The 23,823-nt window shown below is 43.3% G+C and overlaps 1 protein-coding gene across 1 annotated transcript; it reads right to left on the bottom strand.

Annotated features, from left to right (window-relative positions):
• Positions 1-12,957: 12,957 nt before the first annotated feature.
• LOC123484618 (tripartite motif-containing protein 16-like) lies at positions 12,958-23,553 on the bottom strand. The gene is made up of 6 exons (XM_045215124.1): positions 22,957-23,553; positions 22,389-22,484; positions 14,154-14,387; positions 13,900-14,059; positions 13,715-13,774; positions 12,958-13,478 (listed from the first exon to the last, which is right to left on the bottom strand). Exons 1-6 carry the CDS (start codon positions 23,551-23,553, stop codon positions 12,958-12,960), a joined length of 1,668 nt encoding a protein of 555 aa, XP_045071059.1.
• Positions 23,554-23,823: the final 270 nt, after the last annotated feature.

The raw sequence follows: 23,823 nt of genomic DNA, 5'->3' as shown, positions 1-23,823 counted from the left end.
TATGTCCTACATCCCCACACTAGAAACACCCAAAACTATCTGTGCTAGCAAAACCTGCGTTCCACCCCTCCCCTGCGTAACCTTGAAGTTTGTTAAACAAACAATTGTCTACGAAAAGAGAAAACCACTTGCAAATTTACCTAATCTAGCCAACTACTTGCGGTCTGTTCGTAAGTAATAAACCGAGTCAGATTAGCAACTACAACTCTTGTCGAAAGAGGCAAAATCAGCACCAGCACACCCCTCACAAAAATTCCACTCGCAACAAGACAAACCTTTTTCATTAACACAACCACCGCCTTGTTCATTCTGGATACAGAGTGCAGATGTTCCGCTCCAACCTGTTCGCCGACCATGAGCAAAACTTCCTCCACACCTTTCTCCGGATCGCACCCGAAGCGACAGCGTTTCTTCTCCACTCGGTTGAGGCCATCACGCCGCCCTAACAAACTACCCCTACTCCCCCCTCAACTCTAAATGATAAACAGTGGAAACCAATAAACAAACCCTCCACCATGAGAAAAAAAATTCAGAAAATACGCAAGAACCAAAAGAAAAAAGAATAGTAGCCCTCCTCACGAACGACAAAACTCTCACACAACCAACTTCTATGATATAATGGCGGTCCACAAACCAACGTTAAAGGTGCATGCCGCCACCTACTGTGCTGGAGTGTGTGGTCAATCACGGTTTCCAACATTTCTAAATCCTCCTACCTAACTCAGTACTTCTGAGAAAATAAAGAAGAGCCCTACTAACTTCTAATAGACCCTCCCCCATCCCCAAAATCCCTTCCAAACCCCCCCAACCCCGTCCAACCTCAATGACCCTACACTTCAATCTTTCCCTCTCTTCAACATACTAACAACAATATAACACACATGTTCCACAGTTTCATCGACCGTACCTTCCAGACACAAACCATTCCCATGCTTGCCAACTAGATGTAATGACGAGTTCAATGTACAATGTCCTAAGCGCAATCGACTAAACACCACCTCTTCCTTCCTAATCTGACCTTTGAATCTTGGTCCATCGACCTTTTTGTAAAACTGTAAACTATTCATATAAATGCCGGCCCTTGTGCTCAGAGTACCATCTCTTCTGCCACACATCTATCAAAATGGCTCTGATCTTACATTTGGCCTCACCTCTACCCAGTGGAACATTAATATAAATTATATCTAGTTTCAAACCTATTTTAGCTAACTGGTCTACAATTTAATTCCCTTCCACACCAGAATGTGCTGGGACCCAGCAGAATCTCACTACTACACCCATTCTCTCAATTCTCCATCATAACATTAATACCTCCAATAGCAGGTCACTCCTATTAGATTTACCAGATGATAAACTATTCAATACAGACAGAGAATCTGAGCATACTATAATTCTAACAGGTTGTACGTCCTCCACCCACTGGAGGGCAACTATTATCGGCAACAGTTCAACTGAGTATACTGACAGTTCATCTGTTAGTCTTCTACATATCTGCACATCATATTCAGGAACGTAAACGCCTGCTCCTTTGCACCCACTATCTCATAATCAATTGTCGTCCTGATCAGAGCTCTATAAATATCCATCAACGATTGTCTGTCAGCACCCCATTCATAACCAGAGACCCACACAACCAACTACCGCAAAAGTGATGGAATGAGAGACAGAGACATCGTTACAACACTGTACATAGCCATAATATAACATTTCTTCTTCTTTGTAGTTTAACAGCGGTTGGCATCCAATATGTTGCATTACCGCCTCCAACTGGACTATAATATCAATCCATTATACTTTGTGATACAAAATGGGAAAAGGGGAAATTATAATGAAACAGAAAAAACACCCTTCCAACTAACCCTACACTCATTAAATACCCACTAGCCCATTCCACTACTTTGACCCTATCTGCTCCTGCACCATGCCAACGGCCTGGGAGGACGGGACACCACCACTCAACACACCCTGTATATCTTCTGAAGTCAAATCTCATATTTACAAATACCTCTCTGCAGCTGCCACCACAACATCTATTTTCTGTGATTTACGTTCCATTTCTGCGGTAAAGTTGATAACCATTGCTATGAACTCTAAGAAGCTATCTTTACTAAAGCATATATCACTCGTTGGACTATCCCTCTGTGCTGGCACAGATCTACTGCTCACAGGGATCCTCTCAGGATCTCTCACCCTTGACCCATCCTCCTCTACTTTCTTCACATGTTCAGGATACGACACCTTCTGCACTACTCTGACTCTAGCCACCTCATCCTGCCTCTCTCGCACCGGACATTTCCAATCCCCAGCAACATGGGCATCCCAACAGTTGACACACACAACTTTATGCACCGAAACTACACAATCCTCTATCCCATGCCCTCCTGCACACTTCCCATATCTTTGAATCTCCCTCCTACAAACTGCTGCAACATGACCATAAACGTTGCACCTGAAACAGCACAGTGGATTCGGCACAAAGTTCTAACAGGATAACTGATATATCCTACCATGACTTTGTTGGGTAAAGACTAAAAACTCAAAAGGACTGACAGTGACTCCTCTGTTTCACCACGCTCACCACCAGGTCTGTGTTGCACCAAACGGCGGGAATCACAAACACCAGGAATCTTCAACCTTAATTGCTCCCCCTCTACACTTAACGCTACCCCAGAAATCACTCCTTTCAATGGTGCCCTGTTCCTAAGAGCAAAGCAAGAAACAGATCTTGACCCAAGTTGTGTGACACGGAGCGCCCACTCCCTCTGGTCAGAAGAAACACAAACAAATATCACAAGTCCACTACAGGTTACCTTCACTGATTCAACTGCACCCAACTCCTTTCCCACCCACCCTGAAACTACAAATGGATCTGCCAAAAGTTATGGATCCACTTTCTACAACAATGTAACTTCTTCTGCACCAGATTCTTCTTTATCATGTCCATTGATGCCAGGCTCTGGTTCTGAGCTCTTCACCACACCTTATACCTCACTTAACTCTCCCTCATTCATTTCCATTTCACCTTCAGAACTCGGTCTGGTGCAAGGCTCACTCTGTTTGCACTTGAATTATAACATTTGATTTTGATTTATTTTTATGTCTCTATTCCTTTGAAACTTTTGTGAGTGTAACGTTTACTGTTAATTTCTGATTTGTTTATTATTGATTTTACTTGCTTTGGTAATGTAACATATGTTTCCAATGCCAATAAAGCCCATTTAATTGAATCGAGAGAGAGAGCTCCCTGTTAATGTATAGCAGACATGAATCGCTCATGGTTACTCATGGTTATGTGAAGAGGTAGAGCCGCTTGCGACTTTAATTCAGTCAGAACAATAGGGAATGTCCTTTTGGTCAAGATTACGGTTTCTCCCGCAGTAGACCTGGGTTCATAACCAGTCAGTTACATTAAGCAGTCTATTCTCTGACAGGGGTCCAGACAGCCTGTTCCCAAAAGTGGGATTGGATAGGGGCCCCTCTCCCTCTCTCTCTGACTGGAGGAGAGAAGTGAAATGATGCCTCTCCTCTGGTCAACAATACTCACCTTGAGAGACTCCACAGCCTGTTGGAGCTCCTTCAGCTCCTTCTCTCTCTCCTGGAATCTCTGCTGGACCTTCTGCTGACTCATCCCCAGCTGCCTCTGTGGAGAATCACTCTTCAATGAGCTATCAAGCTTTATTTGTCCACTAGATCAATAGTATAGTAATGTGACATAGGGCACATAGAGAGGAATGTCTAAAATCTTGAGGAAGTCCCTTTACCATTTGACATTTTCTATGTTGCTATGTTAATTATTATAGTTTTTATGGTAGGTGTACATGTATCAAGGGGTTGAGGCTGAACTTTGAACTCCTAAAAGGGCATTCGGAATGATAATAGTGTTTGACATCAGAAAATGGTGATACATTTGGATCAAACTCAATATACTCAAGGTTTGTGTTCATATTTGTTCTGCTGAGGATCAATTTCATTTGATTTCTCTCATATTCAAACAGCCTTAGTTCCTACTGTATCTTTAATTCTTTGATTATCAGACAGTAACCAACAAGTAGTTCTGGTCTTACCTGTTTCTCAGTCCTCTCTGCTGCAGCTGACACTGTATCATGGCCTTTATGTTTATCCATTGTACACAGCAGACAGATAGACTGTTGATCGGTACGACAGTAAACCTCCAGCAGTTTGTCTTGATGAGAGCAGATCTTCTCCTGTAGTTGTGTGGTGGCTTTGACCAGCTTGTGCTTCTTGAAAGCAGGATATTCATAGTGAGGTTGGAGGTGAGTCTCACAGTAAGAGGCCAGACACACCAGACAGGACATGAGGGCTTTCTGCTTTCTGGTCCCAGTGCAGAAATCACACGCCACATCTCCAGGTCCAGCATAGCACAGAGCAGGAGGAGGAGCAACCTGGAGTCCTGTCTTCTTCAGTTTCTCCACCATCTCAGCCAACATGTTATTTTTCCTCAGATTAGGCCTTGGAGTGAAGGTCTCTCTGCACTGAGGACAGCTATAGACACCTTTCAGAACATCCCAACTAAGTGACCCAACGCCTGCAACCCAACATTTGGGTCAACCAAACAACCCAGCATTTTATAGAGTGTGGGGACAGCTGTAGACACCTTTCAGATCATCCTGATCCCAGCTTTCTTTAATACAGCCCATACAGTAGCTGTGTCCACAGGCAGTAGTCACCGGATCCTTCAGTGGATCCAGACAGACGGAGCAACAGAACAGTTCTAGATTGTCAGCCATTTTGGTGCTTTCACCTGAAGGTTGAGCAACAGGGTGTCAAAGATGACTTTCTGTTTCATGAAACTCTACACCAGAGGACAGGGAGTGGCTTCCTCTTGACTGTGTACTCTGTATCTAAAGGTTTTTTGGGATGGAAGTCAAGCTAAGAAGATGACGTTGCATACAGCTGTGTCCACAGGGAATAGTAACTGGATCCTTTAGTAGATCCAGACAGATCAGACAGCAGAATGGATCTTTTAAAAGGTCCTCTGCAATGTCCATACAACAAACTGCACAGCAGAATTTCAGAGATAACTTTAATTTCTTTGAAAGTCTGAGTGGTGGGGGAGGCCTTTTAGATCTGTTTGGAGACGTTAGTCCTGGATGGATGCACTGAGGTATATAGGGATGGATGCCATAGTGACGTGTAACCAAATATAAGGTTGTGGTAAAACATTACAACGTTTTAAAGGTTCCATAAATGTACAGTGACCTATTCAGAAGCCACAATGGTGAATGATGAATATGTCAAATCAAAAGTTTTATTTCATTTTCAGTCATGTAAAATGATCATGAATTGTAAAGAAACATGTGGATACAGTGGGGTGCAAATACCTCTGTAAAATTAATTAAGCAAGAAATGGCAATGGAAACGGCTTTATGCACAAATATTGATATAATAACCATAATATTAAAGTAAACTTGGAGTCACACAATGATATGTGATGTGGTCCTCCCACTACGACTCGTGAAACCATGCAGTTTATTAAGCTACAGATGAAATAAGTTATGCTGAACTTCACAGGGTGGTGAAAGTTCACAGTGATGAGCTTGATGCTCCTTTCCAATAAATATCGAGGGTCTTTTTGTCCATAATAATGTCATCATGTAGGCAGCCTATCCAGAGTGGGCGTGATCACTATATAATGCCCCCAAAACATCTGACAAAACCATCGGTAGAGTTGAAAATGTGATGGAAACCCATTTAACAGAACGTTTTTAACCGGTTTTTGTATTTTCCCCAAAATATATTTGTATGTGCATTACATCATCACGCACAGCCATTTATCCTCAACAAGTCAATTTGATGGAAACATCTCTGCTGGTAAAATTCACGTTTTTATGAAGATTTTACAATATTCACATGAAAATCTGTCGCCAGTCGAATGGAAACAGATTTTCATGCAAATTTTCAAAAATCTGCATAAAAACAATATCCTCATCTATAAACAATATCCCAATATAATTGAATAGTAAATTACGTATTGAGTCATTTTGGAAATAAGAACATAATATGTTTAAGCGACTCCAAAATGACACAATACATTATTTACCATTCAATTCTATTGGGCACAACATCATCTGAAACACAACGGAAACACACTGCAAATGCATCCAACAAGAGTCCCAAGCTTGATGTAGTCATAGCCTGCTAGGAATATGGGACCAAATACTAAACTTTTGACAAAGTGTAATACACTATAAGTGAATTTGTTCAAATACTTATGACACCTTCTAATGGAGGGCCTAGATACAGATGAAGTCGGAAGTTTACATACACCTTAGCCAAATACATTTAAACTAAGTTTTTCCACAATTCCTGACATTTAATCCTAGTAAAAATTCCCTGTCTTAGGTCAATTAGGATCACCACTTTATTTTAAGAAGGTGAAATGTCAGAATAATAGTAGAGAGAATGATTTATTTCAGCTTGTATTTCTTTCATCACATTGCCAGTGGGTCAGAAGTTTACATACACTCAATTAGTATTTGGTAGCATTGCCTTTAAATTGTTTGGGTCAAACGTTTCGGGTAGCCTTCCACAAGCTTCCCACAATAAGTTGGGTGAATGTTGGCCCATTCCTCCTGACAGAGCTGTTGTAACTGAGTGAGGTTTGTAGGCCTCCTTGCTCGCACACGCTTTTTCAGTTCTGCCCACACATTTTCTATAGGCTTGAGGTCAGGGCTTTGTGATGGCCACTCCAATACCTTCACTTTGTTGTCCTTAAGCCATTTTGCCACAACTTTGGAAGTATGCTTGGGGTCATTGTCCATTTGGAAGACCCATTTGCAACCAAGCTTTAACTTCCTGACTGATGTCTTGAGATGTTGCTTCAATATATCCACATAATTGTCCTTCCTCATGATGCCATCTATTTTGTGAAGTGCACCAGTCCCTCCTGCAGCAAAGCACCCCCACAGCATGATGCTGCCGCCCCCGTGCTTCACGGTTGGGATGGTGTTCTTCGGCTTGCAAGTCTCACACTTTTTCCTCCAAACATAACGATGGTCATTATGGCCAAACAGTTCTATTTTTGTTTCATCAGACCAGAGGACATTTCTCCAAAAAGTATGATCTTTGTCCCCATGTGCAATTGCAAACCGTAGTCTGGATTTTTTATGGCAGTTTTGGAGCAGTGGCTTCTTCCTTGCAGAGCGGCCTTTCAGGTTATGTCGATATAGGACTCGTTTTACTGTGGATATAGATACTTTTGTACCTGTTTCCTCCAGCATCTTCACAATGTCCTTTGCTGTTGTTCTGGGATTGATTTGCACTTTTCGCACCAAAGTACGTTCATCTCTAGGAACAGAATGCGTCTCCTTCCTGAGCGGTATGACGGCTGCGTGGTCCCATGGTGTTTATACTTGCGTACAATTGTTTGTACAAATGAACGTGGTACCTTCAGGCATTTGGAAATTGCTCCCAAGGATGAACCAGACTTGTGGAGGTCTACAAATTTTTTCTGAGGTCTTGGCTGATTTCTTTTGATTTTCCCATGATGTCAAGCAAAGAGGCACTGAGTTTGAAGATAGGCCTTGAAATACATCCAAGGCACACCTCCAATTGACTCAAATGATGTCAATTATCCTATCAGAAGCTTCTGAAGCCATGACATCATTTTTTGGAATTTTCCAAGCTGTTTAAAGGCACAGTCAACTTAGTGTATGTAAACTTCTGACCCACTGGAATTGTGATACAGTGAATTATAAGTGAAATCATCTGTCTGTAAACAATTGTTGGAAAGATTACTTGTGTCATGCAGAAAGTAGATGTCCTAACTGACTTGCCAAAACTATAGTTTGTTAATAAGAAATTTGTGGAGTGGTTGAAAAACTAGTTTTAATGACTCCAACCTAAGTGTATGTAAACTTCCGACTTCAACTGTAAATAAAGTATATTCATTTCTAAACAGTAAAACAGACATTAATGAAAATACCCTCAAATAAAAGGTGACATTCTGTACTGTCGCCTCATATAAAACATTTAATGTCAAATCTAAAATGCTGGAGTATAGAGCCAAATTCAAAGTTTAATACATTCAAAAACCAAGGGTGGGTCAAAATTATTCCCATAATGTAGAAGTTTCAGTAGATTAGGAACTGCTTCCTATAAAGCTATGTGGTGTATAATGTAGCTGGACATTGTAAAGTCTGCTTCCTATAAAGCTATGTGGTGTATAATGTAGCTGGACATTGTAAAGTCTGCTTCCTATAAAGCTATGTGGTGTATAATGTAGCTGGACATTGTAAAGTCTGCTTCCTATAAAGCTATGTGGTGTATAATGTAGCTGGACATTGTAAAGTCTGCTTCCTATAAAGCTATGTGGAGTATAATGTAGCTGGACATTGTAAAGTCTGCTTCCTATAAAGCTATGTGGTGTATAATGTAGCTGGACATTGTAAAGTATGCTTCCTATAAAGCTATGTGGAGTATAATGTAGCTGGACATTGTAAAGTCTGCTTCCTATAAAGCTATGTGGAGTATAATGTAGCAGGACATTGTAAAGTCATACACACAATTATATTACTTCTTATTGACATTCAACCTGGGAATGAAAATGTAAGGAATTAATGTACACACGTACAAAACAAATCCTGTAACAAAGGACCAGGTGTGAATGTTCTGGGGGATCTAAGTCTACCCCTAACCAGTTTGAATACAATGTTTGATTTCACCCCCAGACCCCAAAACACACCCCATTCAAAATAGTTTCAACAGCCCCCCACCCGATGCAACTCAATATTAAGAAGGCATACAGTCAGTGTACAGCCCAATGCACTACCCCCAGGATCACAACAAGTCCCTCACACCTGGGACAACACACACAATGTGAATGGAAATATATTATCATATTTTTATATATATTACAATCACAAGAAAGGGTGTTGGTTATTTTAGTTTTACAAGTAACCTTTCTTGCACATGCCCTTACTTTAAAAATAAGCATGTTTGTCTTGTTTGAATCAGCCCAATTCTCTGGTTATAAATAAAATAACCATGATTGGCAGAATGTTTAATTCACATCTCTGGCTATTAATAGATTGTGGAACTATGAAAAATAGGGAATAATGTTCCCAACACACCCACCTCACAGTTCCTACACAGACTCTGAGGCACCATGCAGGTCTGACACCAGAGGAGGCTGGTGGGAGGAGCTATAGGAGGACGGGCTCATTGTAATGGCTGGAATGGAATCAATGGAAGGTATCAAACACAAACATACTGAACCACATGTTTGACTGAGTTCCATTTATTCCATTCCAGACATCACAATGAGCCTGTCCTGCTATAGCTCCTCCCACCAGATTCCACTGCCTGACAACCATTCTATTGTCTTGAGGACTTTACAACCATTTGGTCTGATCAAAGAGCAGGACACCCTTTCAAATAGATACATCCTCTCAGCCTTGATGACTAAACTAATCAAAGACTAACACACACACACACGCACACCACAGTAACCTGATCATGGTGACTCCACAGTAATAACATTTATAACTCGTAAGTCACCAGGTGTGATTTACCTTTTGACAGATGAAACCCTACATCAACTACTGATGACTCTTATGGGAGGAAGTGAGCATTTCACATCTTAAGCTATGGACTGAATTGCACATTTTATGGTGACTTTTAATTCAGGTTTTTTTAATGCTTTGGTACTACTTTTCCAAGTATGTGGTACATTTTCACAACACTTCTTACAAAACTCCAAACTGGTCACACTTGTAACGCAGCAAGTCTTTCAATCAAAACCTGTAATTGTGAATTCATTTGAATTGTAAACATATCTCACCACACAACCACTGATTCAAAACATACACTATTGGTCAAAAGTTTTAGAACACCTACTCATTCAAGGGTTTTTCTTTATTTGACTATTTTCTACATTGTAGAATAATAGTGAAGATATCAAAACTATGAAATAACACATATGGAATCATGTAGTAACCAAAAAAGTGTTAAACAAATACAAATATATTTAATTTTTGATATTCCTCAAATAGCCACCCTATGCCTTGATGACAGCTTTGCACAATCTTGGCATTCTCTCAACCATATTCACCTGGAATGCTTTTCCAACAGTCTTGAAGGAGTTCCCACATTTGGCTGCTTTTCCTTCACTATGCGGTCCGACTCATCCCAAACCATCTCAATTTGGTTGAGGTTGGGGGATTGTGGAGGCCAGGTCATCTGATGCAGCACTCCATCACTCTCATTCCTGGTAAAATAGCCCTTACACAGTCTGGAGGTGTGTTGGGTCATTGTCCTGTTGAAAAACAAATGATAGTCCCACTAAGCCCAAACCAGATGGGATGGCGTATCGCTGCAGAATGCTGTGGGAGCCTTGCTGGTTAAGTGTGCCTTGAATTCTAAATAAATCACAGTGTCACCAGAAAAGCAACACCACATCATAACACCTCCTCCTCCATGCTTTACGGTGGGAAATACACATGCGGAGATCATCCGTTCATCCACACCGCGTCTCACATAGACACGGCGGTTGGAACCAAAAATCTCAAATTTGGACTCCAGACCAAAGGACATGTTTCCACCGGTCTAATGTCCATTGCTCATGTTTCTTGTTCCAAGCAAGTCTCTTCTTATTATCGTTGTCCTTTAGCAGTGGTTCCTTTGCAGCAATTCGACAATGAAGGCCTGATTCACACAGTCTCCTCTGAACAGTTGATGTTGAGATGTGTCTGTTACTAGAACTCTGTGAAGCATTTATTTGGGCTGCAATTTCTGAGGCTGGTAACTCTAATGAACTTATCCTCTGCAGCAGAGGTAACTCTGGGTCTTCCATTCCTGTGGCGGTCCTCATGAGAGCCAGTTTCATCATAGCGCTTGATGGTTTTTGCGACTGCACTTGAAGAAACTTTATAAGTTTTGAAATGTTCCATATTGACTGACCATGTCCTAAAGTTATGATGGACTGTCATTTCTCTTTGCTTATTTGAGCTCTTCTTGCCATAATATGGACTTGGTCTTTTACCAAATCCGGCTATCTTCTGTATACCCCTCTACCTTGTCACAACACATCTGTTTGGCTCAAACGTATTAAGAAGGAAAGAAATTCCACAAATTAACTTTTAAGAAGGCACACCTGTTAATTGAAATGCATTCCAGGTGACTACCTCATGAAGCTGGTTGAGAGAATGCCAAGAGTGTGCAAAGCTGTCATCAAGGCAAATGGTGGCTATTTGAAGAATCTCAAATCTCAAATATATTTTGATTTGTTTAACACTTGTTTGGGTACTACATGATTGCATATTTGTTATTTCATTGTTTTGATGTCTTCACTATTATTCTACAAAAATAAAGAAAAACTCTTGAATGAGTAGGTGTTCTAAAACTTGACAGGTACGTTAAAATCTCCAATCTCCACCCTATTCCCTATGTAGTGCACTACTTTAGATCTGGTCAGAAGTAGCCTAGTGCACTACATAGGGAACAGGGTGTCATTTGGGCCAGAGACAGTAACTCCCCTGGGTATGAATTCTCTCTCTATCTTATCTGTCTTCTATATTATGTTCTCCTCTCCTCCTCTCTTCTCTCCTCTATTCACTCTATTCTATCATCCACACCACATGCCAGCTTCAACACAATCCATTTACAAGTTAAAGACACACCTTGGAATAAATAGCAAAGGAAAACTACTACTAGATGTATTTTTTATTTCCCATCACCATGAATCATATTTAATAACTGAACAGTAGCAGACCTAACTTCATCTGTTCCTGACTCTGGATAGTGGATTAAAAAGACCATCAATCTCCAATGATATTAAAGTACAATTCTGAACATTACTGATATACTGAGTGGCAAGTCAAGATATGTGCTGTTTTTATTGTTTGGTTAACATTACCACCTGCTGGACAGGTTTAATGTTGCTTGACTGAGCAGTATGGGAGAATAAAACATGCCAAACTTAGGGCCGGTTTCCCGGACATCTCCATTGAACATGCTTTTTAGTCTAGGACTAGGCTTCATCTGTGTCCGGGAAACCGGCCCATATAGTTCAATTAGCAAGTAAGTAACACTACCTGTTCCATGATACTGAGGAAAATGACATTGAGACAGAGAACCAATTGAGAAAACATTTCAATGGTTCTGAATGACAACCAACATACATTAACAGCATACATCATGATTCATGTAAATGTAGCCAATTAAAACATTGCATTTGATACAAATACATTACGCTTTAATTAAACTCTGAAGATTAAATCAGTGAGACAAAAATTATTGTGCAGAAAAACAGAGCAGAATGAATCATCACATCTGGGGACCATCACCACCAGCATGACTAGTATCTATGTGGACCCTACTACAGTTTAACCAGCTCAGCTATAGACTACACCAGCATGACTAGTATCTATGTGGACCCTACTACAGTTTAACCAGCTCAGCTATAGACTACACCAGCATGACTAGTATCTATGTGGACCCTACTACAGTTTAACCAGCTCAGCTATAGACTACACCAGCATGACTAGTATCTATGTGGACCCTACTACAGTTTAACCAGCTCAGCTATAGACTACACCAGCATGACTAGTATCTATGTGGACCCTACTACAGTTTAACCAGCTCAGCTATAGACTACACCAGCATGACTAGTATCTATGTGGACCCTACTACAGTTTAACCAGCTCAGCTATAGACTACACCAGCATGACTAGTATCTATGTGGATCCTACTACAGTTTAACCAGCTCAGCTATAGACTACACCAGCATGACTAGTATCTATGTGGACCCTACCACAGTTTAACCAGCTCAGCTATAGACTACACCAGCATGACTAGTATCTATGTGGACCCTACTACAGTTTAACCAGCTCAGCTATAGACTACACCGGCATGACTAGTATCTATGTGGACCCTACTACAGTTTAACCAGCTCAGCTATAGACTACACCAGCATGACTAGTATCTATGTGGACCCTACTACAGTTTAACCAGCTCAGCAGTACCAGAGAAAATACAATTTAAATGAAACCCAGGATAGAGGGGCTGAGTGAATGTGGTCTGGACTCTGTGGAGGAGGGTCATTGTGTCAGAGACACTGTAGAAGGACAGAGTACCTGCCTTGTGATCCAGGTCCACTCCTACTCTGGAGGACTGAGGGCCTGATACTTTAGTCTTAACATTATTGTGTATGAACCAATAACCACCTCTATAGTAGTCTAAACTCCAGGACTTGTTATTGTGTCCAAATGCACCATCTGTCCCTGTTCTGCTGATGTCTTTATATGAGACTGCTGTAACACACTCCCCACTCCACTCCACCTCCCAGTAACAGCATCCAGACAGACCCTCTCTACACAGAACCATCAAGTAGTTGGTGAATCTGTCTGGATGATCAGGATATGGTTGGACTAGGCCTCTATTGGTCACCTTTCTGTTCCCATTAGACAGAGAGAGGTGTGTGTGTGCTGTGTTTGGGTCCAGTGTGAGCTGACAGGAATCTGGGAGAAGAGCAGAGCAGAGACCAATGAGGGGAGTTAGAACAATAAGTTAAGTCAGATACTGTATCTACCCTGTCTTTGATTAGAGCACAGCAGAGATCAAATCAGAGAAATATGAGGAGTCAGATAGATACCCAGTCTTTGATTAGATCTACTATTGCTATATATTTCTAGAGGGATTGTTAGGAGTGTCAGTAAAAATAGACTGTTAGTTACTTCAGAATAAAGAGACTCACATTGTAAGAACTGTTCTCTGGTCTTGGGCTCTGGAGGCAGTACAACCTCCACTATATTCACTACAGACACACAAACACATTCACAGAGTGAGGGAATGTTATCATCATACCATATTCCACATGTATATGACTAGTACGGAACTTTCAATGGTCTAAAGTTGATGTTCTTATTATTTTCAACACACCTGTAGTGGAGATCTTGGTCCAATCTCCTTTAAGGACGTCTTCTAGTTTCTCTCTCAGTTCAGACACAGTCTTACTCACATCTCCAAAGTACTGAAGAAGACGGACAACGATGCTGGGTAAGTCTGAAGATACACTGGTACCGGAGAGAGACTGATAACTCTGGAGAGAGAGAGAGAGAGAACAGAACCAAATGATTGAGAGTTTCACATTGAGTTTTAGTTACATATCACATGTATCAAGGCAGTTGAGTTACCTGGAGGAAATGGATGTGATCCTCTGTGTGTGAGAGCTGCTCCAGCTCAGTGCTTCTCTTCCTCAGCTCAGCTATCTCCTGCTCCAGTTGCTCCAGGAGTCCTTCAGCTTGACTCACTTGAGCCTTCTCTTGGGCTCTGATCAGCTCCTTCACCTCAGAGCGCCTTCTCTCAATGGAGCGGATCAGTTCAGTAAAGATGTTATCACTGTCCTCCACTGCTGCCTGTGCAGAGCGCTGTTAAGAGAGAGAGAGAGAGAGACTGACTTGTCTTACTTTAATGAGCCATCCTCATTACACTAACACCCCCCCTCCTAAAAACACATTGTGTGACACCACAACCTCCACACAATCACATTATCCAGTACCCATCACCACAGTACAATACACCATCCAGCACCACATTCCAACCGTCCATCCAACCCCTCCTCTCCAGCCGTACAGACAGCCCCCCTGAGCCCCCAGACCTCCTGAAACATCTCCACACTGTTGATCATTTTGTACAACTCAAACTCAACCCTAAGGCGTCAACAGTAATGGCATTACCCTGGCAACACAGAAAAACATGATGAACAGTCTGTCATTGCAGAAAACGGACACCCCTCCCCAACTCCCAGGTCAACCCGAGCCAACCAGCTATTGGTGTCCAGGGCTCCATGTAATACCCTCCACTGGAGGACCCCTGACCTTTCCAGCACTGGGAGCTTATAGAGCACCCTCCACCTATACCCTGCCATGCTCTCAGCCCCCACAACCCCCTGCCACTGATGCCCCTTCACTCCCGCTAAGCTCCTGATGTTTCTAACCTTGACACTGAGGGTGTACAGCACCTTACCCCCCACCTCCTCAAACTCCCCCAGGCTCAGAGTGTTAAAAGTCAGTAAGTCCTCCGGACTCTCCTGCCAGTCCCCAGTCTCTGCTGTCACTTGCAGTGGTGGAAACGGTGGTGGCCCCTCCTCAGGCTGCTCCAGCCCCCTCCTCACTGGGTCAGGCAGAGCCTCCTGGAACTCCCCCATGACTCTCCAGCAGCCTAAGAGACGTTAGTCCCGCCTGCTGTGCCGACTCTTGGGGGTTTCCACCCCGGCAGCCGTAGGTCTGCTGGTCTCTTGATGCCTGCTGCCATTAAAGGTCCCTGCAGGATGGCTGAATGAGTGGACCTCAACAGGATCAGTGGGTTGTGGAAGATGGGCTCCTCCCATACCCATGGCCCAGGCACCACACCCCCCTCTGGTGTGGGCCTCAGCAGCTGCCAGGCCCTCAGTACTGCAGCATAGAAATCAGAGACCCCTGCTGTATTGAGTCTCTCCGGCCGCATGGTCTCTCCTATCATTGCTACTCAGACGACACACAATTCTTTTTCTCCTTTCCCCCTTCTGATAACCAGGAGGCGAATCGCATCTCTGCATGTCTGGTAGAGCAATGCCACAGGCCTCCAGTTCTTTATGTCGCTCAAATCTACTTGTTTGGGTTGGAGACTAAAAGCCTCCCGTCTACAGCTTAGCGACAGCTCCCCCACCCCGACGCACTCACACAACACACGCCTGTCCAATAACTTCCCAGACCTTTGAAAAAAAAATCAGAGGCAGACTGTCTGAGAGACGGCAGCTGTTGAAAGGCCAGGGAAATGTCAATTCTCTGTGACAGAGAGAGTTTGGAAAGGTCTGTGAGCAGAACCTGAGAACAGGATCACAGAGTTCTGCCCTCTATAAATCAGAGTACAACTCCACAGCCCGCTCCCTCATCTCCCAACAACAGAAGCTACCCACCCATCAGGCTCCCTCATCTCACAACAACAGAAGTTACCCACCCATCAGGCTCCCTCATCTCCCCCACAACAGAAGTTACCCACCCATCAGGCTCCCTCATCCCCCCACAACAGAAGTTACCCACCCATCAGGCTCCCTCATCTCCCCACAACAGAAGTTACCCACCCATCAGGCTCCCTCATCTCCCCACAACAGAAGTTACCCACCCATCAGGCTCCCTCATCTCCCCACAACAGAACTTACCCACCCATCAGGCTCCCTCATCTCCCCACAACAGAAGTTACCCACCCATCAGTCTCCCTCATCTCCCCCACAACAGAAGTTACCCACCCATCAGGATCCCTCATCTCCCCACAACAGAAGTTACCCACCCATCAGGCTCCCTCATCTCCCCCACAACAGAAGTTACCCACCCATCAGGATCCCTCATCTCCCCACAACAGAAGCTACATGCCTATAAGACCAACGTAAACAATGGATTTTCTTGGTTTCCCCACTCTGTTTTTCCAACCCAAAAGAGCTAGGAGCATCCATCTCCATCAACATGGAAAATCTAGCTCTTACAAGTGATCCTTTTGCTTTCTCTGAAATGAAAGCCCCTAGGTCCCTGCGTAGTTCAGATAGATTATCTTGTAGCCCCACCCTACCTTGCCCCACCAGCTCAGCCTCCACCTCACTTATGAACCGCTCAAGCTCCCCCAGTACTCTCCTGGCCTCTGAAGAGGAAAAATATGTATACTGCTGACAGAAAACCTGAATCTGGGCTTTCCCTACGTCCCACCACTGACTGAGAGACTCAAACTCCCCCTTCTGCTGTCCCCATCTCTCCCAAAAGCCTTGGAAGTTTGAGCAAAAAGTGGCATCTTGGAAGAACTTTACATGGAATATCCAATAGGACACCTGCCTGGGTCCTGGTGAAACAGAGAACTGAGCCCTGTACTAGGTACAGACACATTTTGGAAAGCAAAGACAAGGTCATTATTTGGGCTCTAAACACTAACAACCTACCCTTACACACCTCTTTTGCTACCCCTGCACTAAGATTTCTGCCATGGCATTTAAATGTTTTTGTTTGACATATTCCCCCAGTCTCTGCCGCCGTTCATATTAAGGAAGTCTAACCGTGAAATCTCCATAAGAGGTGGGAGGGAAATCACCACAATCAGAAACCAGTAGAGAAGCCCATAAAGCCGCCATGCCAGAAAAAAACCATCCATTTAAGCAGATTCTGAAGACATGCCCTTAAGAACCCATGACCCATTTTCTCAGCCTATACCACTTCCTGGGTGAGAGGACACTAAACCCCTCATTCTTCATCACGTGTTGTACTGACCTTACAAACCTTCCAGGATCAATAAAATAAGACTCCAGCAGAACCTTATTTTTCCCCTTTAGTCTCCATCAGCAACCTAGAAAGTTCTCTCACCGTATATACTGGGCCCTCAGCCTGACTGGCTGTCAGCTCTGGATCCAATGAGCCGTCTGAAAACGAGACGCCTTGTCCTTCGCTCCCGCAGACTCACCTCCCCCCTCTTCCTCCTCCTCCATTGGCACGGTACCGTCCTCCTCCTCCCCAGTCTCTGCCCCTCTGCACTTCCCCCCTGATCAGTGCCTCTTCCCCAATGACAGGCAATATTTCCTGGGATGAGCCACTAGCCTTCGCCCACCGGAGTCTCTGTTACTACAGAAACCTGCCTCAGCTCATGTAGCCCAGCTGCAACCCTCCCCACCACCGCTTTCTCCACGGCCTGCGCACCACCACTTGGCCATGCACTACTACCGTGTAGCTCAGTTGGTAGAGCATGGCGCTTGCAACGCCTGGGTTGTGGGTTCGTTTCCCACGGGGGGACAGTATGAAAATGTATGCACTCACTAACTGTAAGTCGCTCTGGATAAGAGCATCTGCTAAATGACTCAAATGTAAAAAATGTACTCTCCTCCCTCCTGGTACCCCCGCCATTTATTTTGCAATTCTGAGTAATCACTACTTTAGTAAGGATTAGTAAGGAAAAACTATTTATTCAGTACTAATGCAGTTGCTTAATAATTCCAATAGATGGAAGCATAAGACCATGAATGACATTTCAGAAGATTAGTTTAGTTCTCTCCCTGGATACACCACCACTCCACCTCACAGGAAAACTCCTGCCTGAGCTTTTTACTGTCCCTTTCCACACTGCTAACGCAAGAGGAAGGACTGAAAACACATTACTGTGAAGTAATATAATGATGATTCATGTTTATTATTACCTGTTTTTATGGTCATGTTTTGAAATTATACTTCATTACTATAATGATTATCAATAAACCTGAACATTAATTCAGTCACCTCTGGTCGACAAAAACATATTTTCCTAGAACATTAATTGTCAAATTCATCAACCAGCATCGAGCACTCTGCCTTCTCACGCAAGCGAGGGGCATGTTGAGGTAAATATGCTAACCGCGACGGTTGCATTATGTAATTTATTGGTGGGCTGGAAGATGCAGTGTTTTTTATTTTCTATTCAGAGGCTATTTACTCCCAATATGAGAATTTAATATAGAAGGTTTGTATAACGCATGTTTACTAGGGTTGAGGTTAGCGCATCTGAGTAGGGATTATTTGGCCGGGGTTCAATACCTGTCCTACCTATCAATCATATTGCTGCTTGTAGCCTATAACTGATGATCCCCACACTAGAAACACCGAAAACTATCTGTGCTAGCAAACCCTGAGTTCCACCACTCCCCTGTGTAACCTTGAGGTTTGTTAAGAAACAAACACTTGTCTACATCTGCACCAACACACCCCTCACAAAAATCCCACTCACAACAAGACAAACCCTTTTCATTAACAAAACCACCGCCTTGTTCATTCTGGATGCAGAGTGCAGATGTTCTGCTCCAACCTGTTCGCCGACCATGAGCAAAACTTTCTCCGGAACGCACCCGAAGCGACAGCGTTTCTTCTCCACTCGGTTGAGGCCATCACGCCGCCCTAACAAACTACCCCTACTCCCCCCTCAACTCTAAACGATAAACAGTGGAAACCAATAAACAAACCCTCCACCATGAGAAAATACATTCATAAAATACGCAAGAACCAAAAGAAAAAAGAATAGTAGCCCTCCTCACGAACCACAAATCTCTCACACAACCAACTTCTTCTTCTATGATATAAAGGCAGTCCACAAACCAACGTTAAAGGTGCATGCCGCCACCTACTGTGCTGGAGTGTGTGGTCAATCACGGTTTCCAACATTTCTTAAATCCTCCTGCCTAACTGAGTACTTCTGAGAAAATAAAGAAGAGCCCTACTAACTTCTAATAGACCCCCCCATCCCCAAAATCCCTTCCAAACCCCCCCAACCCCGTCCAACCTCAATGACCCTACACTTCAATCTTTCCCTCTCTTCAACGTACTTTACAACAATATAACAACACATGCTCCACCGTTTCATCGACGCATTCCCTAGACACAAATCATTCACATGCTTGCCAACCAGATGTAATGACGAGATCAATGTACAATGTCCTAAGCGCAATCTAGTAAACACCACATCTTCCTTCCTAATCTAACTTTTGAATCTTGGTCCATCGACCTTTCTGTAAAACTGTCAACTATTCATATAAATGCCGGCCCTTGTGCTCAGAGTACCATCTCTTCTGCCACACATCTATCAAAATGGCTCTGATCTTACATTTGGCCTCACCTCTACCCAGTGGAACATTAATATCAATTATATCTCTTTTCAAAGCTCTTTTAGCTAACTGGTCTACAATTTCATTCCCTTCCACACCAGAATTTGCTGGGACCCAGCAGAATGTCACTACTACACCCATTCTCTCAATTCTCCATAATAACATTAATACCTCCAATAGCAGGTCACTCCTATTAGATTTACCAGATGATAAACTATTCAATACAGACAGAGAATCTGAGAATACTATAATTCTAACAGGTTGTACGTCCTCTACCCACTGGAGGGCAACTATTATCACCAACAGTTCAACTGAGTATACTGACAGTTCATCTGTTAGTCTTCTACATATCTGCACATCAAATTCAGGAACGTAAACGCCTGCTCCTTTGAGCCCACTATCTGGGTCCTTGGATCCATCTGTGAAAAGTGGTAGAAAAGCATAAAAACTTCTACCAATGTAATTGTCAACCAGTTTCACTATATCACTGACTTCTGACCAATCTTTCCTTTTCTCTACCAAGGTTAGATCAACAACAGGGTCTGGGAGTAACCATGGAGGAACATCCCCTATCACCACAGAAGGGCCAACCTCCAACTCCCTCAAACCACTCTCATCAGCAAGCTTTCCAACTGTCCAACCAAAACCACTGCCTTGTCTACTAGTATATTCCCAACAGTCATCTAGAACAGTAGCAGTGGGATGCTCAACCTCACAGCCTTTCAACCCAATAAGATAATGACAATTTTTTACGCTGTATATCCAAAGGCATCTCTCCTGCCTCCACCAGTAAGGCACATACAGATGTTGATTTAAATGCACCAATACATATCCTTAAAGCTATATACTGGATTCTGTCCAGCTTCTGAAGCCAAGTTTTGCCTTGTTCGATAAACTGTACACCCGTAATCAATTGTCGTCCTGATCAGAGCTCTATAAATATCCATCAACGATTGGTTATGAATGGGGTGCTGACAGACAGGGACCCATACAACCAACTACTGCAAAAGTGATGGAATGAGAGAGGCAGAGACACTGTACATTGCCATAATGTAACGTTTCTTCTTCTTTGGAGTTTAACGGCGGTTGGCATCCAATATGTTGCATTACCGCCCCCAACTGGACTATAATATAAATCCATTATACTTTGTGACACAAAATGGGAAAAGGGGAAATTATAATAATAATAATAAAACACCCTTCCAACTAACCCTACACTCATTAAATACCCACTACCCAATTCCACTACTTTGACCCTATCTGCTCCTGTACCATGCCAACGTCCTGGGAGGACAGGAAACCACAACTCAACACACCCTGTAACTCTTCTGAAGTCTAATCTTGTATGCCCAAATAGTTCTCTGCAGCTGCCACCACAACATCTATTTTCTGTGATTTACATTCAATTTCATTCCATTTCTGCTGTAGAGTTGATAACCATTGCTATGAACGGCAAGAAGCTAACTTTACTGAAGCATATATCACTCGTTGATCTATCCCTCTGTGCTGGCACAGATCTACTACTCACAGGGATCCTCTCAGGATCTCTCACCCTTGACCCATCCTCCTCTACTTCCTTCACTGTCTCAGCAAACGACACCTTCTGCACTACTCTGACTCTAGCCACCTCAACCTGCCTCTCTCGCACCGGACACTTCAGATCCCCAGCAACATGGGCATCCCAACAGTTGACACACACAACTTTATCCACCGAAACTACACAATCCTCTATCCCATGCCCTCCTGCACACTTCCCACATCTTGGAATCTCCCTCCTACAAACTGCTGCAACATGACCATAAACGTTGCACCTGAAACAGCACAGTGGATTCGCCACAAAAGCTCTAACAGGATAACTGATATATCCTACCATGACTTTGTCGGGTAAAGACTCAAAACTCAAAAGGACTGACAGTGACTCCTCTGTTTCACCACGCTCACCACCAGGTCTGTGTTGCACCAAACGAAACACAAACAAATATCACTACAGGTTACCTTCACTGATTCAACTGCACCCAACTCCTTTCCCACCCACCCTGAAACTACAAATGGATCTGCCAAAAGGTATGGATCCACGTTCTCCTACAATGTATCTCCTACTGCACCAGATTCTTCTTTATCATGTCCATTGATGCCAGGCTCTTGTTCTGATCTCATCACCACACCTTCTACCTCACTTAACTTTCCCTCATTCATTTCCATTTCACCTCCAGAACTCAGTCTGGCGAATGGCTCACTCTGCTTGCACTTGAGTTATAACATTTGAAAGTTTTTATTCCTTTGAAACTTTTGTGAGTGTAATGTTTACTGTTCATTTCTGATTGTTTATTTCACTTTTGTTTATTATCTATTTCACTTGCTTTGGCAATGTAAATATATGTTTCCCATGCCAATAAAGCCATTTGAATTGATTTGAATTGAGAGAGAGAGAGAGAGAGAGAGAGAGAGAGAGAGAGGGCTCCATGTTAATGTATAGGGGACATGAGCCAGTCATGATTTCTCAAGGTTTTGTGATGAGGTAGCCCCGCCTTCGACTTCAAAATCAGTGTCGGCCCTCAGCCCAATAGGGAATGTCCTCTTGGTGTAACGGTCAAGATGTTGGTTTCTCTCCTCAGTAGACCCGGGTTCATATCCCGCCGGTTACATTAAGCAGTCTATTCTCTGAAAGGGGTCCAGACAGCCTGTTCCCAACAGTGGGGTCAGTGGGATTGGATAGGGGCCCCTCTCTCTTTCTCTGACTGGAGGAGAGATGTGAAATGGTGTGTCTCCTCTGGCCAACAATACTCACCTTGAGAGACTCCACAGCCTGTTGGAGCTCCTTCAGGTCCTTCTCTCTCTCCTGGAATCTCTGCTGGACTTTCTGCTGACTCATCCCCAGCTGCCTCTGTGGAGAATCACTCTTCAATGAGCTATCAAGCTTTATTTGTCCACTAGATCAATAGTATAGTAATGGGACATAGTACCCATAGAAGTTAGGGATTAATATGTTGAGGAAGAGTGTGTCTGAAATTATATTATTATGTTGTTATGTGAAAGATTATAGTTTTAACAGTGCACAAAACAGGGGAGCTGATTGGGTGTTTGATAACGAATGATAATGGTGTTTGATAACGAATGATAATGGTGTTTGATAACGAATTATAATGATGTTTGATAATGGTGTTTGACTTTAGAAAATGGTGATACATTTGGAGAATCTGGGTTAACATATCTATATAATCAATGTTTGTGTTCATATTTGTTCTGCCGTGGATCGATATCATTTGAATGATCTCATATTCAAACAGCCTTAGTTCCTACTGTATCTTTAATTATTTGTTTATCAGACAGTCACCAACAAGTAGTTCTGGTCTTACCTGTTTCTCAGTCCTCTCTGCTGCAGCTGACACTGTATCATGGCCTTTATGTTCATCCATTGTACACAGCATACAGATACACTGCTGATCGGTACGACAGTAAACCTCCAGCAGTTTGTCATGATGAGAGCAGATCTTCTCCTGTAGTTGTGCGGTGGCTTTGACAAGCTTGTGCTTCTTCAAAGCAGGATATTCATAGTGAGGTTGGAGGTGAGTCTCACAGTAAGAGGCCAGACATGCCAGACAGGACATGAGGGCTTTCTGCTTTCTGGTCCCAGTGCAGAAATCACACGCCACATCTCCAGGTCCAGCATAGCACAGAGCAGGAGGGGGAGCAGCCTGGAGTCCAGTCTTCTTCAGTTTCTCCACCAACTCAGCCAACATGTTATTTTTCCTCAGATTAGGCCTTGGAGTGAAGGTCTCTCTGCACTGAGGACAGCTATAGACCCCTTTCAGAACATCGTGATCCCAGTAGCCGTCAATACAGCTCCTACAGTAACTGTGTCCACAGGGTATGGTGACCGGCTCCTTCAGTAGATCCAGACAGACAGAACAACAGAACTGGTCCTGGTCCAGCAGATCTCCGTGCTGAGCCATTTGGACGGTTGTTCACTCTCACACAGACAGACGACACAGAGACTCAGATCAGTTTCGTTTCCACAGAAGAGAGTTTGTGGGAGGGAAGGGACTTCCTGGTTCTGCCAGAGGGGTGGGGTTAGAGGGAGGGTGGGGTTAGAGGGAGGGAGAGAGAGAGAGAGAGAGAGAGAGAGAGAGAGAGAGAGAGAGAGAGAGAGAGAGAGAGAGAGAGAGAGAGAGAGAGAGAGAGAGAGAGAGAGAGAGAGAGAGAGAGAGAGAACTGTCCACAAT

The sequence above is a fragment of the Coregonus clupeaformis genome, unplaced genomic scaffold (genome assembly GCF_020615455.1).
Source record: "Coregonus clupeaformis isolate EN_2021a unplaced genomic scaffold, ASM2061545v1 scaf0374, whole genome shotgun sequence".
NCBI lineage: Eukaryota > Metazoa > Chordata > Actinopteri > Salmoniformes > Salmonidae > Coregonus > Coregonus clupeaformis.
The sequence above is the reverse complement of the archived record's forward strand: the minus strand, read 5'-3'. Positions and strand labels throughout refer to the sequence as shown.